The sequence below is a fragment of the Euprymna scolopes genome, chromosome 46 (genome assembly GCF_053919585.1).
Source record: "Euprymna scolopes isolate OS-2025 chromosome 46, ASM5391958v1, whole genome shotgun sequence".
Taxonomy (NCBI): domain Eukaryota; kingdom Metazoa; phylum Mollusca; class Cephalopoda; order Sepiida; family Sepiolidae; genus Euprymna; species Euprymna scolopes.
In genome coordinates, this window is record NC_136527.1 from 101,480,726 (window position 1) to 101,502,063 (window position 21,338).

The 21,338-nt window shown below is 35.6% G+C and overlaps 1 protein-coding gene across 2 annotated transcripts in view; it reads left to right on the plus strand.

Annotated features, from left to right (window-relative positions):
* The window catches only part of LOC145271204 (INO80 complex subunit B-like), a 141,302-nt gene that overhangs the window by 76,258 nt on the left and 43,706 nt on the right, over positions 1–21,338 (plus strand). For both annotated transcript variants that reach the window (XM_080126769.1, XM_080126770.1), the window contains 2 exons: positions 14,200–14,251; positions 20,250–20,350. In XM_080126769.1, the coding sequence (XP_079982895.1) occupies positions 14,200–14,251; positions 20,250–20,350 (153 nt within the window). The remainder of the gene's footprint in view (positions 1–14,199; positions 14,252–20,249; positions 20,351–21,338) is intronic.

Sequence of the window (21,338 nt, forward strand, 5' to 3'; positions counted from 1 at the left end):
CTTACAAATAAATCTACTTTAATCCGTTGATAATCATAAGAGCATTTTACAACGGCGATTTAACCACCACCTTCTTTTTTTTTTAATTTATTCTCCATTTTTTAATACACCTTTCTTAAAAAACATTCATATATTTTCTTCTATACTACCAACATAAATGAATAACCCCGAAAATGTTTTTTTTAATTTGCATTACAAATAAATAATCAATGCGACAATAAAACGTATTGTTTTACTGTGTACGTTTTCAGCATCCCAATTGTTTTGTTTTTTTTAATTTAAAATTAAAAGCTATATCAAAATTTGAATTTAACTTTAAGTATTATGGTATCTGTTCAGTGCACATTTACCTATAAGTATGGCAAACCAATTATAATTCAATGGCTGTAAGTTTTTTTTTTTTCAAAAATAAACAATTATAAACAGAACGACTCATAGAAATCTATCTATATTATTTTTTTCATTTTAATATACTTTTATAGAAGTGTTTCTGTTATGTCAAGAAAAAAACTATTTTCTTTACGTCACAAGTGTCATGCTCATACATTAATTCCATAGCTAATATAACATACTGACCCAACGGGTCAAGGGTAGTCTAGTTATCTATATATCTTTATAATTATCTATCTATCTTACAAATAAATCTACTTTAACTCGTTGACAACCATAAGAGCCTTTTACAACGGTGTTACCCACCGCCTTCATTTTTTAAAAATTTATTCTTCATTTTTTAATACACCTTTCTTAAAAAAACATTCATACCTTTTCTTCTACACTACCAACATAAATAAATAACCCCGAAAATATGTTTTTTTTAAATTTGCGTTACAAAGCCAAGTACGGCCAAGGATGGAATACTGTTGCCATATCTGGGCAGGAGCTGCCAAAAACAGCCTATCCTGCCTTGACAGAGTACAAAATAGACTTCGTGGCTTAGTGGGGGATGCCCTTTTCTCTATCCTGCAACCCCTCTCCCACAGAAGAGACGTTGCGAGCCTATCCTTGTTTTATCGTTATTTTCATGGCAGGTGCTCGTCTGAACTCCAATCCCTGGTCCCCCCTCGCCAAACTTTCACGAAAATCACCCGTCTAGCTGAATCCACTGTGAAAAATTTCCCCCACTCTATATCTGTGCCTAAATCAAAACGCGGATTTCATGAGCAAAGCTTCTTTCTTAGAACTGCACGCCTGTGGAACTCTGTTCCGTCTGCCTGCTTCCCTCCGGACTACAACTTGGATGTCTTCAAGTCTAATGTTAACAAATTCCTAATGAACCGCCCCCCTAATTAAACACTTCATAAAATCTCCTCACTAACGTGATGTACTTGCAATAACCCTTATCCCTGAGTGGCTTCCGGGCCTTGATAAGTGGTGATCACTGTGTAAAAAAAAATAAATAAATAAATAAATAAATAATCAATGCGACAATAAAACGTATTGTGTTACTGTGTACGTTTTCAGCATCCCAAGTGTTTGTTTTTTTTCGCATTTAAATTAAAAGATATATCAAAATTTAAATTTAACTTTATCTGTTCAGTGTACATTTACCTATAAGTATGGCAAACCACTTATAATTCAATGGCAGTAAGTTTTTTTTTTTAAATAAACAATTATAAACAGAACAACTCATAGAAATCTGTCTATGTTCTTTTTTTTTTTTTTTTTTTTTTTTTTTTACAGTGATCACCACTTATCAAGGCCCGGAAGCCACTCAGGGATAAGGGTTATTGCAAGTACAGTACGTTAGTGTGGAGATTTGATGAAGTGTTTACTTAAGGGGGCAGTTCATTAGGAATTTGTTAATGTTGGACTTGAACACATCCAGGTTGTAATCAGGTGGGAAGCAGGCAGACGGAACAGAGTTCCACAGGCGTGCAGTTCTAAGAAAGAAGCTTTGCTCATGAAATCCGCGTTTTGATTTAGGCACAGATATAGAGTGGGGGAAATTTTTCACAGTGGATTCAGCTAGACGGGTGTTTTTCGTGAAAGTTTGGCGAGGGGGGACCAGGGATTGGAGTTCAGACGAGCACCTGCCATGAAAATAACGATAAAACAAGGATAGGCTCGCAACGTCTCTTCTGTGGGAGAGGGGTTGCAGGGTAGAGAAAAGGGCATCCCCCACTAAACCACGAAGTCTATTTTGTACTCTGTCAAGGCAGGATAGGCTGTTTTTGGCAGCTCCTGCCCAGATATGGCAACAGTATTCCATCCTTGGCCGTACTTGGCTTTTATATAGATAGAGAATTGCATCAGTAGTGAGATATCTTCTGGAGCGGTAGAAGGATCCCACCATCTTTCCTGCGACCTTGGCAACAGACTTGATGTACGTGTTCCATTTCAGATCAGGAGTAAAGGTCAAACCCAGAAGCTTGTCAAAACACGGGGCCTCACCCAGACGAGAGCCATCCATCACAATTGATGCCAGCTGGGGATCAGAGCTTTTTTCATTTAAATATACTTTCATAGAAATGTTTCTATTATGTCAAAAAAAAAAAAAACTATTTAAATCTAGCGAGATTCGAAATCGGGACCCCACGGTAATGAGACTAAACTCTTTATCCGCTCGTACATCTCACGCGACTGTCTGGATATATCGCGATTTACTTAGATGTTTGTTTTTGTTTTTGCGATACGTTTTGGATGAATTCAATTATTTACAAAAGTGCGTTTTTACCTAAATTTTATATTTAAAAAAAAAAGAAAACCCCAATATTTTAACCTTTATATATGTAAAAATATTTTTAACCTTTATATATCTAATTTTAAATAAATAAGAATGTAAATATACTAAATACTAATCATAGTGGGGGTGATAAGTAGTTAAATGGATTAATCTGTAATCTTATAAATACAAGACTGATAAATTAAAAAATGTATCCATTTTAAATGTGGAAATTGATGAATTGTACAGATAAGAAATTCATTTTTATAGTATGAAAAGGTTAGTAATTGCAATTAAGAATAGGAAATTGGATCAAATGTTTGTAACATGTCTTCTTCCTAAGATTAAGGGTGGTGGTGTTTGATCAACACTGCTGGGGAGCCATGATGTGATATACTGTTTTGTTTTTAAATCTCTGAAACAGTGTTTCATGGTAAACAACTGATGATCCCTTAAAAAATAAATTATTAGTACTATAGTAAATTCGAGAGCAAGTTGATGCAGTTAATCACCTGCAATAGGTGATTAAATGACTGACTGACTGAATAGTTTTCTAACGAATGATAAAAAATATTTTGTTGTATAGTTTTAAAGGTTAAAAACTTCAAAGACTATATATAAAGATATATAAACCCATTATTTATTTCATTTATCTTGAAGTTGTTAATAAAAAATGGACATAAAATCAATTTTATGTTTAAAAAAAAACATTTTTTTTAAATAATTTATTACAATTAGTTACAACAAAAAAAAAAAATTCTAAAAAATAATTCTTGAAAGATTTAAATAGAATAAAATTTTAATATTCTGCGAAATAAAGTTTTAAACATAGATTTTTGTGGAAGCTTTTCCAATGTAAAAGATTATTTTCATATTATTTCTAGGAAGAGGGGATCAACTTGATTATAGCGCCTATTTTCAAAAAGAATGTACAGAGGTATTAAAATTAATATAAATAATAGCAAACAATGCTGCTTCCCTGATTTAATTAAAGCAACTAGCGGCTTCCGTAAAAAGTATGTACAACTATATGATAGGTGCAAAATGATGACATGGGTGATGGTGCGGAAAATGTTGCACATTCCTAATGATTTGCATCCAAATTTTCTTGGATCGTCAAATTTTCCTCCTGCCTTCCACTTTAAATGGGCAGAGAAATGTAAACAACTAACATCAGGAGTTCATTAAGTTTTGGTATATTCCATCTCACCTGCAGCTTGGTCTGAAAATGGACAAATAAGAGCCCAAAACTGGTTTTCGCATTGTATGAAACTGCATTATATGACGGTGGCCATAAAGTGCAAAAAATATTTGTAAAATGTTTTTAAAAACGAAAAACAAACCGAAATTGGTAATTCCAGAGTGTAATGGAGTCTTTTGGTGAGATTAAGAAATGAAGAAAAATTTTAAATATATATATATATATATATATATATATACACACTGCATATCAAATTATTAACAAGTTTACATTTTTTTAAAATATTTAAATATTTGAATAAAAATCCATGAAACTTTGAGAAAGTGCTTACAATACTAATCAGCTACTCCAGTCAGAAAATAAAAGTATTTAAAGCAAAACTTTGGCAGAAGATAGGAATATCTGTTGCTGAAATCAAGAAATGAAGAAAAATTTTATTTTAAATATGTATATATATGTGTGTGTGTGTATATATATATATATGTGTGTGTGTGTATATATATATATATATATATATATATATATGTGTGTGTGTATATATATATATATATATATATATATATATATATGTGTGTGTGTGTATATATATGTATATATATATATATATACATATATATATATATATATATATATATATATATATATATATATATATATATATATACCATTAATTATTAAATACTTAGTTATTAAATTCTTTTCCAATTCTTTTTCAACAATTTCAATTTTTAAATTTTGTCAATATTTCATAGTAATGACGTCATAATTTCTCTATCCAATCAAATTGCATTCTTTCAACCGGTGTCAAACGACTGCTGTTCCTATTTCATCTTCCTAATTTCCGTTTGCTTAAAGTGCAACAGGGCCCATAATCCGACTTCTAAAAAGTTTATAATTACAAAAGAGAATTCATTTATATAAGGAGAGGAAAAAAAAAAAGAAAAAAAAAAGCCTTAACTAAAATTGTTAAATAGAAATAGACTTAGCACTTGCACTTTCGCAAAGGTTTTAAATTTTACGAGAGAAAAAAAAATGAAATGAGAAAACCTTAAATAATAATAATAATAATAATAATAATAATAATAAATATATATATATATATATATATATATATATATATATATATATACTCGGGTTTTTTTATATTCAAAAGTAATGGACTAATGAATTCAACGAGGTTGTTAGATAGTGCTCAATAAAAAGAGCTGATAATACTTATTTATTGTTATATAAACATGCTCACATCCCGCTGCTACAAATAGCCACTTGTTTCAATCAAACAACAGATATCATCAGGCAGAGACTTTTCTATTCAAAAGTTCAATGAATAATCAATGATTATTCATTGAACTTTTGAATAGTCAAGTCGCTGCCTGATGATATCTGTTGTTTGATTGAAACAAGTGGCTATTTGTAGCAGCGGGATGTGAGCATGTTTATATAACAATAAATACGTATATATATATATATATACACACATATATATGTAATGAATGAATGACAAAAGTCTATATTCCAAAATTCATAATGTTGACCATCTTATAATTTATTCCTTTCGGTTGACATTTACAATTCTTGACAGTATATGTTTCGTAGCTCAAAATCAATCACTTTATTATTATATCAATCAGTGAATCTATTATGCCCTTATCTCATCGGAAGAAATAGCAACAATCAATCCGTCAAAAGGAAATGAAGTTTTGACATGATTAAAATCCGAAAATTGGAAGAGAAGCTGTATATACCTTTTAATATGTTTCCATTACGCCATTTTAAATATATATATATATATATACTAGCATTTCAGCCCGGTGTTGCAAGGTGTATGTTGAGCAAAAAAAAAAAAAAAGTGGTTGTAGGAAGGCAGGCTCGAACCTGTACCGCAAAGGGGGAAAAAAACCCTGACGTTTTTGTTGTTACGACCACCGCCAAACCAGAAGTGACATAGATTTTAATTAAGGCTACACAATCGAAAGGAGAGGATGACTTTCGAAAAAAGCGACTCCTCCCTGTTGAAGGTGAAGATATTAATGTTTTTAGCCAATTTTTCGATATGTTGCCTGAAAGATCGAACTTCAAAACGGTACTGATCTTGTAAAAATCCGTCGCCTTTGTCGAAAGTTTTAGGCAGACATGCAAACATACATACATACATTTATATATTGGTAATTCAAATTTTCGACCCAAACCGATTAAAAAGCTTGCCCATTGTCTGAGTAATTTGGTAGAGACAGAAACGGTCAAATTTTTTTTAACTTTGACCCCTATTATGACCCCTTAACATTTATTGTTTTGGGATCAAATCAAGTTATTAAGTTAGATCCATGTCCAAGGAACCTATATCTAAAATTTCAAGTGTTTATACCCAAAATTGTTGGAGGAGTTTGGTAGAGTTCTCAAAGGTCAAATCTCAGTACCCTGTATATCAAATTTCGAGTCTGTAGACTGAAAATTGACAGAGTTATTGCATAGGGAAATGTACACAGACAGACACACACACACACAGATACTTTCACTTTTATAGATATGTTTGAAATTTCAATTCATTTCACTCTGGAATTACCAATTTCAGTTTGTTTTTCATTTTTATTCTTTTAAAAAATATTTTACAAGTATTTTTTCATTTTATGACCATTGTCATATAATGCAGTTTCATACAATGCAAAAACCAGCTGATGGCACCCAAGTCATATTTTTTTTTTAAACTTTGAAATCATTTGTTATATATTGGGTTGATAGAGGTCAAAGGCGACACCGATCGAAACGTCGCATGAATAACACTCAAGATGAGAACAATGTAGATCAAAGTGTAGTATCTGTTCTTCAGATGCTGCACTTCAATTTCTTGTTCTCTAGTAATTGTCTGTATTTTTGAGATGAGGTGTTTTCATTGATTGAGATTGTCGGACTGACTTCCTCATCTTGGTTGTTATAGCGGAAAAGCGGTAACTAAAGGAGAGACGGAAAAAATCAGGTATAGCCAACCATGTCTGGATGGAGAGGGGGGGGGCATCGATCGCCCCCTATGGGATGTAGTAAAAATAATAAACAGAGAGACCCACTGGAAAGTGAGAAAACTTAAAGAAACAGCTCACATGCTCGGACATAACAACCTACTGGCAAACCAAGCATAGAGCTGAATGCAATTTGGACACGTCTGATAGAGAGAGAAAACCTTGAATAACAACATAGGTTTAACATTAACAAAAACCAACTAAGAATTGTCCTAGTGACATATGGCCGAGTGGTCCTAGACGTTGTATCAAAGTTTATACTTACCCAAAGGTACTGAGTTCAATCCTGAACGAAGGCAGTGAAAAGTAACATTCAAAAACAGAGAATCAGCAACTATGTCCCAGAGCCTAGCTGGAGCCCTGTAATAATAATAAAGGGTTGGGTTCGAGACTCCTAACAAACAGTTCCCCAGTTCGATACAAAAGATCTGATGAAGGCCGGAGGGCAAAACGGCCGAAACGTTGTGACTATAACAACCAAGATGAGGACAATCTCAATAAATGAAAACAATAGTCTGATAAAAATTAGTTTTTATAAAATACTAGCATTTCAGCCCGGCGTTGCCCGGCGTTGCCCGGAGGTGTATGCTGAGCAAAAAAAAAAAAAAAAAAAAAAAAAAAAAAAGGGTTAATTTTTTTAACTTTAACCCCTATCATGACCCCTTAAAATTTATTGTTTTGGGCTCAAATCGAGTTATTAAGTTAGATCCATGTCTAAGGAACCTATATCTAAAATTTTAAGTGTGTAGACCCAAAATTGTCGGAGTTTGGTAGAGTTCTCAAAGGTCAAATCGTTGAACTTTGGCTGAAAACCGATCCCATCAATTTTTCCAAATCTCAGTACCCTGTATATCAAATTTTGAGTCTGTAGACTTAAAATTGACAGAATTATTGCGTAGGGAAATGTACACAGACAGACAGACACACAGACACGTTCACTTTTATAGATATACTAGCATGGGTGCCTGGTATTGCCCGGGTGTTTGGAGGTGTATGCTGAGCAAAAAAAAAAAACAAAAAAAAAGAAAAAAACGGTCAATTTTTTTAACTTTGACCCCTATTATGACCCCTTAACATTTATTGTTTTGGGCTCAAATCAAGTTATTAAGTTAGATCCATGTCCAAGGAACCTATATCTAAAATTTCAAGTGTGTAGACCGAAAATTGTCGGAGGAGTTTGGAAGAGTTCTCAAAGGTCAAATCGTTGAACTTTGACCCCTTAACAGCGAAATTTCTGGCTGAAAACCGATCCCATCGATTTTCCCAAATCTCAGTACCCTGTATATCAAATTTTGAGTCTGTAGACTTAAAATTGACAGAGTTATTGCGTAGGGAAATGTACACAGACAGACAGCTACACAGACGCACACACATTTTCACTTTTATAGATATATAGATTTATGTGACTGAAAGATGTAATTAGATAATTCCTATTTCAGTTATGGGTGCTAGTGCACTTACTGATCCGTGCTATTTTTTAAATCATATTTCCAAGTTTAAAGTTTGATATGTTTTTTTTTTTTTTTATTCAATTGTAAGGTTAAAGTACAGAATAGGTACAAAACACCCTCCCCATGTTAAGAATGGCTTTTTAAATAATAACATTATTTCAGCACAAATCAATAAGTGCACTAGTACGATGCTGGGTATTCTGCTAGTATATATTTCCACCTCTCTCATTCAATCCCGGACGATGCTGGGTATTCTACTAGTATATATTTCCACCTCTCTCATTCAATCCTGGACGATGCTGGGTATTCTGCTAGTATATATTTCCACCTCTCTCATTCAATCCCGGACGATGCTGGGTATTCTACTAGTATATATTTCCACCTCTCTCATTCAATCCTGGACGATGCTGGGTATTCTGCTAGTATATATTTCCACCTCTCTCATTCAATCCCGGACGATGCTGGGTATTCTACTAGTATATATTTCCACCTCTCTCATTCAATCCCGGACGATGCTGGGTATTCTACTAGTATATATTTCCACCTCTCTCATTCAATCCCGGACGATGCTGGGTATTCTGCTAGTATATATTTCCACCTCTCTCATTCAATCCCGGACGATGCTGGGTATTCTGCTAGTATATATTTCCACCTCTCTCATTCAATCCTGGACGATGCTGGGTATTCTGCTAGTATATATTTCCACCTCTCTCATTCAATCCCGGACGATGCTGGGTATTCTACTAGTATATATTTCCACCTCTCTCATTCAATCCTGGACGATGCTGGGTATTCTGCTAGTATATATTTCCACCTCTCTCATTCAATCCCGGACGATGCTGGGTATTCTACTAGTATATATTTCCACCTCCCTCATTCAATCCTGGACGATGCTGGGTATTCTACTAGTATATATTTCCACCTCTCTCATTCAATCCCGGACGATGCTGGGTATTCTGCTAGTATATATTTCCACCTCTCTCATTCAATCCCGGACGATGCTGGGTATTCTGCTAGTATATATTTCCACCTCTCTCATTCAATCCCGGACGATGCTGGGTATTCTACTAGTATATATTTCCACCTCTCTCATTCAATCCTGGACGATGCTGGGTATTCTGCTAGTATATATTTCCACCTCTCTCATTCAATCCCGGACGATGCTGGGTATTCTACTAGTATATATTTCCACCTCTCTCATTCAATCCCGGACGATGCTGGGTATTCTGCTAGTATATATTTACACCTCTCTCATTCAATCCTGGACGATGCTGGGTATTCTGCTAGTATATATTTCCACCTCTCTCATTCAATCCCGGACGATGCTGGGTATTCTGCTAGTATATATTTACACCTCCCTCATTCAATCTCAGGCGATGCTGGGTATTCTACTAGTATATATTTCCACCTCTCTCATTCAATCCCGGACGATGCTGGGTATTCTGCTAGTATATATTTCCACCTCTCTCATTCAATCTCAGGCGATGCTGGGTATTCTACTAGTATATATTTACACCTCTCTCATTCAATCCCGGACGATGCTGGGTATTCTACTAGTATATATTTCCACCTCTCTCATTCAATCCCGGACGATGCTGGGTATTCTACTAGTATATATTTCCACCTCTCTCATTCAATCTCAGGCGATGCTGGGTATTCTACTAGTATATATTTCCACCTCTCTCATTCAATCCCGGACGATGCTGGGTATTCTGCTAGTATATATTTACACCTCTCTCATTCAATCCTGGACGATGCTGGGTATTCTGCTAGTATATATTTCCACCTCTCTCATTCAATCCCGGACGATGCTGGGTATTCTGCTAGTATATATTTACACCTCCCTCATTCAATCTCAGGCGATGCTGGGTATTCTACTAGTATATATTTCCACCTCTCTCATTCAATCCCGGACGATGCTGGGTATTCTGCTAGTATATATTTCCACCTCTCTCATTCAATCTCAGGCGATGCTGGGTATTCTACTAGTATATATTTACACCTCTCTCATTCAATCCCGGACGATGCTGGGTATTCTACTAGTATATATTTCCACCTCTCTCATTCAATCCCGGACGATGCTGGGTATTCTACTAGTATATATTTCCACCTCTCTCATTCAATCTCAGGCGATGCTGGGTATTCTACTAGTATATATTTCCACCTCTCTCATTCAATCCCGGACGATGCTGGGTATTCTGCTAGTATATATTTCCACCTCTCTCATTCAATCTCAGGCGATGCTGGGTATTCTACTAGTATATATTTACACCTCTCTCATTCAATCCCGGACGATGCTGGGTATTCTACTAGTATATATTTCCACCTCTCTCATTCAATCCCGGACGATGCTGGGTATTCTACTAGTATATATTTCCACCTCTCTCATTCAATCTCAGGCGATGCTGGGTATTCTACTAGTATATATTTCCACCTCTCTCATTCAATCCCGGACGATGCTGGGTATTCTGCTAGTATATATTTACACCTCTCTCATTCAATCCTGGACGATGCTGGGTATTCTGCTAGTATATATTTCCACCTCTCTCATTCAATCCCGGACGATGCTGGGTATTCTGCTAGTATATATTTACACCTCCCTCATTCAATCTCAGGCGATGCTGGGTATTCTACTAGTATATATTTCCACCTCTCTCATTCAATCCCGGACGATGCTGGGTATTCTGCTAGTATATATTTCCACCTCTCTCATTCAATCTCAGGCGATGCTGGGTATTCTACTAGTATATATTTACACCTCTCTCATTCAATCCCGGACGATGCTGGGTATTCTACTAGTATATATTTCCACCTCTCTCATTCAATCCCGGACGATGCTGGGTATTCTACTAGTATATATTTCCACCTCTCTCATTCAATCTCAGGCGATGCTGGGTATTCTACTAGTATATATTTCCACCTCTCTCATTCAATCCCGGACGATGCTGGGTATTCTGCTAGTATATATTTACACCTCTCTCATTCAATCCTGGACGATGCTGGGTATTCTGCTAGTATATATTTCCACCTCTCTCATTCAATCCCGGACGATGCTGGGTATTCTGCTAGTATATATTTACACCTCCCTCATTCAATCTCAGGCGATGCTGGGTATTCTACTAGTATATATTTCCACCTCTCTCATTCAATCCCGGACGATGCTGGGTATTCTGCTAGTATATATTTCCACCTCTCTCATTCAATCTCAGGCGATGCTGGGTATTCTACTAGTATATATTTACACCTCTCTCATTCAATCCCGGACGATGCTGGGTATTCTACTAGTATATATTTCCACCTCTCTCATTCAATCCCGGACGATGCTGGGTATTCTACTAGTATATATTTCCACCTCTCTCATTCAATCCCGGACGATGCTGGGTATTCTACTAGTATATATTTCCACCTCTCTCATTCAATCCCGGACGATGCTGGGTATTCTACTAGTATATATTTCCACCTCTCTCATTCAATCCTGGACGATGCTGGGTATTCTACTAGTATATATTTCTACCTCTCTCATTCAATCCCGGACGATGCTGGGTATTCTGCTAGTATATATTTCCACCTCTCTCATTCAATCCCGGACGATGCTGGGTATTCTGCTAGTATATATTTACACCTCCCTCATTCAATCTCAGGCGATGCTGGGTATTCTACTAGTATATATTTCCACCTCTCTCATTCAATCCCGGACGATGCTGGGTATTCTACTAGTATATATTTCCACCTCTCTCATTCAATCCTGGACGATGCTGGGTATTCTACTAGTATATATTTCCACCTCTCTCATTCAATCCCGGACGATGCTGGGTATTCTGCTAGTATATATTTCCACCTCTCTCATTCAATCCCGGACGATGCTGGGTATTCTACTAGTATATATTTCTACCTCCCTCATTCAATCCTGGACGATGCTGGGTATTCTACTAGTATATATTTCTACCTCTCTCATTCAATCCCGGACGATGCTGGGTATTCTACTAGTATATATTTCCACCTCTCTCATTCAATCTCAGGCGATGCTGGGTATTCTACTAGTATATATTTCCACCTCTCTCATTCAATCCCGGACGATGCTGGGTATTCTACTAGTATATATTTCCACCTCTCTCATTCAATCCTGGACGATGCTGGGTATTCTACTAGTATATATTTCTACCTCTCTCATTCAATCCCGGACGATGCTGGGTATTCTGCTAGTATATATTTCCACCTCTCTCATTCAATCCCGGACGATGCTGGGTATTCTGCTAGTATATATTTACACCTCCCTCATTCAATCTCAGGCGATGCTGGGTATTCTACTAGTATATATTTCCACCTCTCTCATTCAATCCCGGACGATGCTGGGTATTCTACTAGTATATATTTCCACCTCTCTCATTCAATCCTGGACGATGCTGGGTATTCTACTAGTATATATTTCCACCTCTCTCATTCAATCCCGGACGATGCTGGGTATTCTGCTAGTATATATTTCCACCTCTCTCATTCAATCCCGGACGATGCTGGGTATTCTACTAGTATATATTTCTACCTCCCTCATTCAATCCTGGACGATGCTGGGTATTCTACTAGTATATATTTCCACCTCTCTCATTCAATCCCGGACGATGCTGGGTATTCTGCTAGTATATATTTCCACCTCCCTCATTCAATCCTGGACGATGCTGGGTATTCTACTAGTATATATTTCCACCTCTCTCATTCAATCCCGGACGATGCTGGGTATTCTGCTAGTATATATTTACACCTCCCTCATTCAATCCTGGACGATGCTGGGTATTCTACTAGTATATATTTCCACTTCTCTCATTCAATCCTGGACGATGCTGGGTATTCTACTAGTATATATTTCCACCTCTCTCATTCAATCCTGGACGATGCTGGGTATTCTGCTAGTATATATTTCCACCTCTCTCATTCAATCCCGGACGATGTTGGGTATTCTGCTAGTATATATTTCCACCTCTCTCATTCAATCCTGGACGATGCTGGGTATTCTGCTAGTATATATTTCCACCTCTCTCATTCAATCCCGGACGATGCTGGGTATTCTACTAGTATATATTTCCACCTCTCTCATTCAATCCTGGACGATGCTGGGTATTCTGCTAGTATATATTTCTACCTCTCTTATTCAATCTTAGCCGATGTTGGGTATTCTACTAGTATATATTTCCACCTCTCTCATTCAATCCCGGACGATGCTGGGTATTCTACTAGTATATATTTCCACCTCTCTCATTCAATCCCGGACGATGCTGGGTATTCTGCTAGTATATATTTACACCTCTCTTATTCAATCTTAGCCGATGCTGGGTATTCTGCTAGTATATATTTCCACTTCTCTCATTCAATCCTGGACGATGCTGGGTATTCTACTAGTATATATTTCCACCTCTCTCATTCAATCCTGGACGATGCTGGGTATTCTGCTAGTATATATTTCCACCTCTCTCATTCAATCCCGGACGATGTTGGGTATTCTGCTAGTATATATTTCCACCTCTCTCATTCAATCCTGGACGATGCTGGGTATTCTGCTAGTATATATTTCCACCTCTCTCATTCAATCCCGGACGATGCTGGGTATTCTGCTAGTATATATTTCTACCTCTCTCATTCAATCCCGGACGATGCTGGGTATTCTGCTAGTATATATTTCTACCTCTCTTATTCAATCTTAGCCGATGTTGGGTATTCTACTAGTATATATTTCCACCTCTCTCATTCAATCCCGGACGATGCTGGGTATTCTGCTAGTATATATTTACACCTCCCTCATTCAATCTCAGGCGATGCTGGGTATTCTGCTAGTATATATTTCCACCTCTCTCACTCAATCTGAATTATTTGTTTTTTTAGAGAGCTTTACTCCATGGAAAACAAGAACATGAATTATTAGAGCTTCCCACAGGTAAGAAAACTTATATTTTTTTGTCAGAGTTAAAATCCAAAAAAAAAAAAAAAAAATTAACTGTGTTTTTATTAGATTGGTATATCTGTCATCGATTTTCGTTGAAAGAAAAACATTTTATTTTATGTATTCTAATTTGTAGAAATTTGATTCGTGTTGAGAATTCCTTGATAATAAAGAAACATAAAGAAAAATATGTAGTGGCTGCATCTAAAACCTTGTTAGCTTTAGAGTTAAAGACAATCATGTTGTAGCTCACAGGGAAGCAGTACCATGGTAATGTTCACAGTTACTTTTAAAAAAAATATATATGGCAAAGTAGGCTCCGGACGCCCATGCACAGCCATCATTAATAGCTAGCAAAAGTGCATTGAGAACGCTGGTGACTATGTACAAATACAAATTACTTTTAATGCATCTAAAACCAAGCTTCTCTCTTTACATCATCAACATTCTGATCCACATCTGACATCAATTGAAATGAATGGCTCTCGTCTTCAGGAGGCCTCAAGTTTTGACAAGCTTTTTTTTTTTTTTTACAAGGAGGTCACCACTTATCAAGGCCCGGAAGCCACTCAGGGTTAAGGGTTATTGTAAGTACAGTACGTTAGTGTGGATATTTAATAAAGTGTCTACTTAAGGGGGGGCGGTTCATCAGGAATTTGTTTACGTTGGAAGGAAAGAGAAACCAGCATCATCATTGGAGATTTGGAGCTCAGCCGAGCACTTGCCGTAAAAATAACAATAAAGCAGAGACAGTCTCGCAACGTTTCTTCTGTGTGGAAAAAAGGTTGCAGGAAAGAGAAAAGGGCGCCCCCCCCCCCACAAAGTCTATTTTGAACTCTGTCAAGGCAGGTTGGATGAACCAAGTTCGTTCCACAGAAATGCTTTCACTGAGGGAAAACCAAGCTTCTCTCTTTACATCATCAACATTCTGATCCACATCTGACATCAATTGAAATGAATGGCTCTCGTCTTCAGGAGGCCTCAAGTTTTGACAAACTTCTTGGCTTGACCACTACTCCTGATCTTAAATGGAACACGTATATCAAATCTGTTGCCAAGGCCGCTGGAAAAATGGTGGGATCTTTCTATCGATCCAGTAGATATCTCACTGCTGATGCTATTCTCTATCTATGTAAGAGCCAGGTACGTCCAAGGATGGAATACTGTTGCCACATCTGGGCAGGAGCTGCTAGAAAGGACTTGGCCTGCCTTGATAGAGTTCAAAATAGACTTCGTAGCCTCGTAGGAGATGTCCTTTTCTCTTCCTTACAACCTTTATCTCACAGAAGAGATGTTGCGAATTTGTCTCTGATGTATCGTTATTTTCATGGAAAGTGTTCGACTGAGCTTCAATCTATGGTCCCCCCCTCGCCAAACTTTCACAAGAAACACTCGTCTAGCTGTAAACACTATCAATAATTCCCCCCACTCTTTATCTGTGCCTAAACCTAAACGTAGATTCCATGAACAAAGCTTTTTTCTTAGAACTGCACGCCTGTGGAATTGTCTTCCGTTTTCCTGCTTTCCGGCTGACTACAATATGGTTGTCTTCAAGTCTAACGTAAATAAGTTCTTGATGAGCCGTTCCATATAAGTTATCAAATTTACCAAATTTTCATTACTAATGATTACTATAATGTCCAATTTCTACTGTACACTCTTTAACCCTTATCCTTGAGTGGCCTCTTGGCCTTGATAATGTGGTGATGCCTATGTAAAAAAAAAAAAAAAAAAAAAAAAATATCACATTCCAAAACTTATATAAATTGATTAATTAGTTTCAGTTTTGGTCCTCCGACAAAGAGGTTGGACCTAGTAGTTCACTCCCGTTCGTCTGTTCATTTGCACTTTTCTCAATATCCATGCCTTTGATTTTTGGAAATTTTGCACAAACATTCGTCATGGTAAATGTAAACTTTTGGCAGAACGGATTTTCCAGGATAAATATGGTTCTGCACCCCCACCCCACCCAATCCCAGGGATCATTACAAGCCTAAAATGGCCCCAAATCATTTGTTCGTTTGTTTGCACTTTTCTCAACAACCACGCCTTGGGCTTTTAAAAAATTTTACACAAACTTTAGTTATGGTAAAAGTAAATTTTTCACATTTCCATCTTGAAAATATTCTCAAGAAACAAGGGCGATAACTCAACAATAATTAACACTTGCAAACTTTTGTTGCAATGTCTGCAATTTTCCATTAATTGCTTAAAATTATTTTCTGTATAAAAAAAACTATTTGGTCAATTTTACATGATTTTTGGAATATAAGATGTTCATTTCATCATAGAGTTACCCACATCACAGATTTTTTTCTTTTGTTTTTTTAATATGGGGGAATTCTGGACAGGAAGTAAATAGTGACATCAACGTTTAAAGCAATCAAAAGGTTTATTAAACTTCAAACCTCATACAAAGACATACAATAATTTACGTAAAAAAAAAATTTGACTTGGGTGTATTTTTTTTACTGTAATAAAAAAAATTTGACTTGAGTTTATTTTTTTTACTGTAATAAAAAAATTTTTACTTGAGTTTATTTTTTTTACTGTAATAAAAAAAATTTGACTTGGGTTTATTTTTTTTTATGTAATAAAAAAAATTTGACTTGAGTTTATTTTTTTTACTGTAATAAAAAAAATTTGACTTGGGTGTATTTTTTTTTACTGTAATAAAAAAAAATTTGACTTGGGTGTATTTTTTTACTGTAATAAAAAAAATTTGACTTGGGTTTATTTTTTTTACTGTAATAAAAAAATTGACTTGAGTTTATTTTTTTTACTGTAATAAAAAAATTTGACTTGGGTTTATTTTTTTTACTGTAATAAAAAAGATTTGACTTGAGTTTATTTTTTTTACTGTAATAAAAAAAATTTGACTTGGGTTTATTTTTTTTACTGTAATAAAAAAAAATTGACTTGAGTGTATTTTTTTTACTGTAATAAAAAAAATTTGACTTGGGTTTATTTTTTTTACTGTAATAAAAAAAATTTGACTTGGGTTTATTTTTTTTACTGTAATAAAAAAAATTTGACTTGAGTGTATTTTTTTTACTGTAATAAAAAAAAAATTTGACTTGGGTGTATTTTTTTTACTATAATAAAAAAAATTTGACTTGGGTTTATTTTTTTTACTGTAATAAAAAAAAATTGACTTGAGTGTATATTTTTTACTGTAATAAAAAAAAATTTGACTTGGGTGTATTTTTTTTACTGTAATAAAAAAAATTTGACTTGAGTTTATTTTTTTTTACTGTAATAAAAAAAATTTGACTTGGGTTTATGTTTTTACTGTAATAAAAAAAAATTGACTTGGGTGTATTTTTTTACTGTAATAAAAAAAATTTGACTTGGGTTTATTTTTGTTACTGTAATAAAAAAAAATTTGACTTAGGTGTATTTTTTTTTACTGTAATAAAAAAATTTTTTACTTGGGTGTATTTTTTTACTGTAATAAAAAAAATTTGACTTGGGTTTATTTTTGTTACTGTAATAAAAAAATTGACTTGGGTTTAGTTTTTTTACTGTAATAAAAAAAATTTGACTTGGGTTTATTTTTTTTATGTAATAAAAAAAATTTTACTTGAGTTTATTTTTTTTACTGTAATAAAAAAAATTTGGCTTGGGTGTATTTTTTTTTACTGTAATAAAAAAAATTTGACTTGGGTTTATTTTTTTTACTGTAATAAAAAAAATTGACTTGTGTGTATTTTTTTACTGTAATAAAAAAAATTTGACTTGGGTTTATTTTTGTTACTGTAATAAAAAAAAATTTCAAAGTATTGTATGTTGTAAAAAAACAAAAAACAAATGTCAAAAATGTTTAAACGACTATTACAAGTATGAATTATTAGGTTGGTGCAAGAATAATGTCGTTTTTTATGATTATTACAGTTCAACTCCAAAAGATAATAACTCCTTTCATAATAGGCCCTGTCGGTGGAGCATTAGAATACGCCAACTGCCTCCCTGCAGAGGGTAAAAGTCCTTCAATAGGCGTCCTGAATATGACCTTAAACTATATCCAATGGTGAGGCTTGCGGGCTCTGGAGAGTGTGGAGCCACCCCTTAATTGCCATTGCTCCCAGGTCCACTCTGACCCGGAGTGGTAGTACCTGTTAGGGTCCCAACTATGGGTTAAATAGAAACCGACTTGAAAAAAACAAATATATTCTATTAAAAAAATTTTCTTCAAAATCCCCGGATTCGAGATTAAATAACCTGAAAAGGGTTGATATGCCGTAAAACAAAAACAACCAACCAACCTTTCATAATAAACTTTATTAATCGAAATAAGAACCATTAGAATCGACACCCCATATTAGCGGCTTGCTATTTGAAAAGAGAAACACTGTTAGGCTATCAAACCATTTGTCATCTTTGTCAAAACCAACTGGTTTTAGGATTGATGGAAAGCCAGCGATGTCATCTTTGTCAAAACCAACTGGTTTTAGGATTGATGGAAAGCCAGCGATGTCTATGACCCTTCGGACAGTATTATTCAGAGTTCTGCCTATAGAATATGTTGGCGCTCTTTCTACATCAAAAGATGTCCATATATTATAAAACGAACGTATCTCTTGCAATGTGTATATAAAAGACTCCTTTAATAATTACAAGACGCGTCCCCAACCATCGATATCCATGACAAATAACACCCTACCTGAGAATTTTTCCTTTAAACGCCTTGGCCTAACATTCACAGGCAATATGAACTGGAACAAATACATTGAGGACATTGCAAAGGCTGATGCAAAGAAGGTGGGCTCCCTCTATCATGCTAGAAAACTACTCACACCTGAGAGTATCCTGTGCTTCTACTAGGCCACCATTCGCCCATGCATGGAGTATTGTTGCCATATCTGGGCTGGTACATCTACCACTAGTCTCTCCCTCTTGAATAGGGTCCAAAACGAAAAAGAGTCTTCAATCTGATAGGTCCCACTTTGTCAACTAAGCTCCAACCCCTGTCCCATCACCACAATGTTGCACCTCTGTGCCTGTTTTACAAGTATTGTGGTCCCTTGACATACATATCCCTGACAAACCTGCTTAGCAACAAAATCATACCCCTTCACTGTTGAGGTTCCTAAATGCTAGAAAGCTTTCTATTCTAATAGTTTCTTCCTTCGAACAGCTAGACTTTGGAACTCCCTTCCTGCTACCTGCTTCCCTGACTGTATTGATATGTAGAAGTTTAAATGTAGTATGAATCAATATCTTTTAATCTTTCTTAGGCATGGCCCCAGATAGTAGCCCCTTATGTCCAAGTAGCGAGATGCCTTATATGGGGTGAAGGTGAATTAAAAAAAAATTTTTTTAAGACATCTGCATTTTTTTTTTTTTTTTTTCATGCTGGTGTATAATTGTGTTTAATAAATGGCAAATTTTTTTATGAAGACTTTGTTTATTTGACAAATTGGTGTCTGTGACATGGGCAGGGAGAGATGAGAGTGTGGTGGTGACAGGCTGATTTGTAGTGTGCGTCTCACTTTCTCCTCGTTTGTGGCTCGATGCTGTTGGTTTATATCAACTGCTTGATTTATTTAGCATTGATGTCTTGCGTCAAAGGTCAGAATATGGGTTGCTTTTGTTCCACTTGTTCTTTTTTGGGTTATCCGGCGTTGCTCGGGAGTTTTGTTATAGCAATTCTCATTCTTGTTTATTCTGGCATTGCCCAGTCCCCTTACTTAACACATGCACATCAACTGGTTAACCACAATGGCACTTCTGGCCACTGCACTTCTTTTTTCTTTTCTTTTCTTTCTTTTTTTTCTTTCTTTTTTTTCTTTCTTTTTTTCTTTTTTTCTTTCTTTTTTTCTTTCTTTTTTCTTTCTTTTCTTTTCTTTCTTTTTCTTTCTTTTTTTTCTTTTTTTTTCTTTTTTTTCTTTCTTTTTTCTTTTTTTTCTTTCTTTTTTCTTTCTTTTTCTTCTTTTTTTCTTACTTCTTAGTCTTGTACTCTCATTATTGCATTTTTTATTCTCCCTTCCAGGCTACAAAACGGTCGAACTCACAGAGGAACAAATACAACGGCGTCAACAAAGTGCGAAAAAACGCCGCCTGCAGGCACAGGAAAAACGTGAAAAAGACAAAGTAAGACATGTTATTATTGGGAGGAGAGGGGAGGTTGTTTTTATTCTACTTGTATTTATTCAACATCATTTTTTCCTTGTTTACGGGTCGGACATTTTTCAGTTTCTGTATTAACTAAAATATAATATTTATGTGTATTTTACGACCAGGCAACGCCGGGCGGCCTGCTAGTAGCAAAATAAAGTGTTATTAAAAAAATATATATTTTTAAATGGAAAAGATTAAAACTAAGTAATCTGGAGTTACTTCCCTTGAATATGATGTTCATAGTTATTTCCCTTTGACTAAAAATGCTACCTCAACGTTTGTATAAATAACATCATTGTATGTTTCCAGTGGGTTCTTCAGTCCTGTATCTTTGTTGCGACGGTTGTCTCATACATCTGTGAGGCTTCACAAGTACGAGGCCATGGTAGTCACCACTTATCAAGGCCTGGAAGCCACTCGGGGATAAGGGTTATTGCGTGTACAGTAATCAATGCGATAATATCGTAGTAATCGTTAGTATTGGAGATTTGATAGAGTGTCTTACTTAAGGGGGCGGTTCATCAGGAATTTGTTTATGTTGGACTTGAAGACATCCAAATTGTAGTCAGGTGGAAAACAGGCAAACGAAAGAGTTCCGCAGGCGTGCACTTCTGAGAAAAAAGCTTTGCTCCTGGAATCTACGTTTGGATTTAGGCACAGATAAAGAGTGAGTGAAATTATTGACAGTGGATTCAGCTAGACGAGTGTTTTTGATGAAAGATTGGCGAGGGGGGGGGGGACTAGAGATTGGAGCTCAGACGAGTTCTTGCCATGGAAATAACGATAAAGCAGAAACAGGCTCGCAACATCTCTTCTGTGAGAAAATGGTTGCAGGGAAGAGAAAAGGGCATCCCCCACTAAACCACGAAGTCTATTTTGTACTCTGTCAAGGCAGGATAGGCTGTTTTTAGCAGTTCCAGCCCAGATGTGGCAGCAGTACTCCATCTTTGGACATACTTGG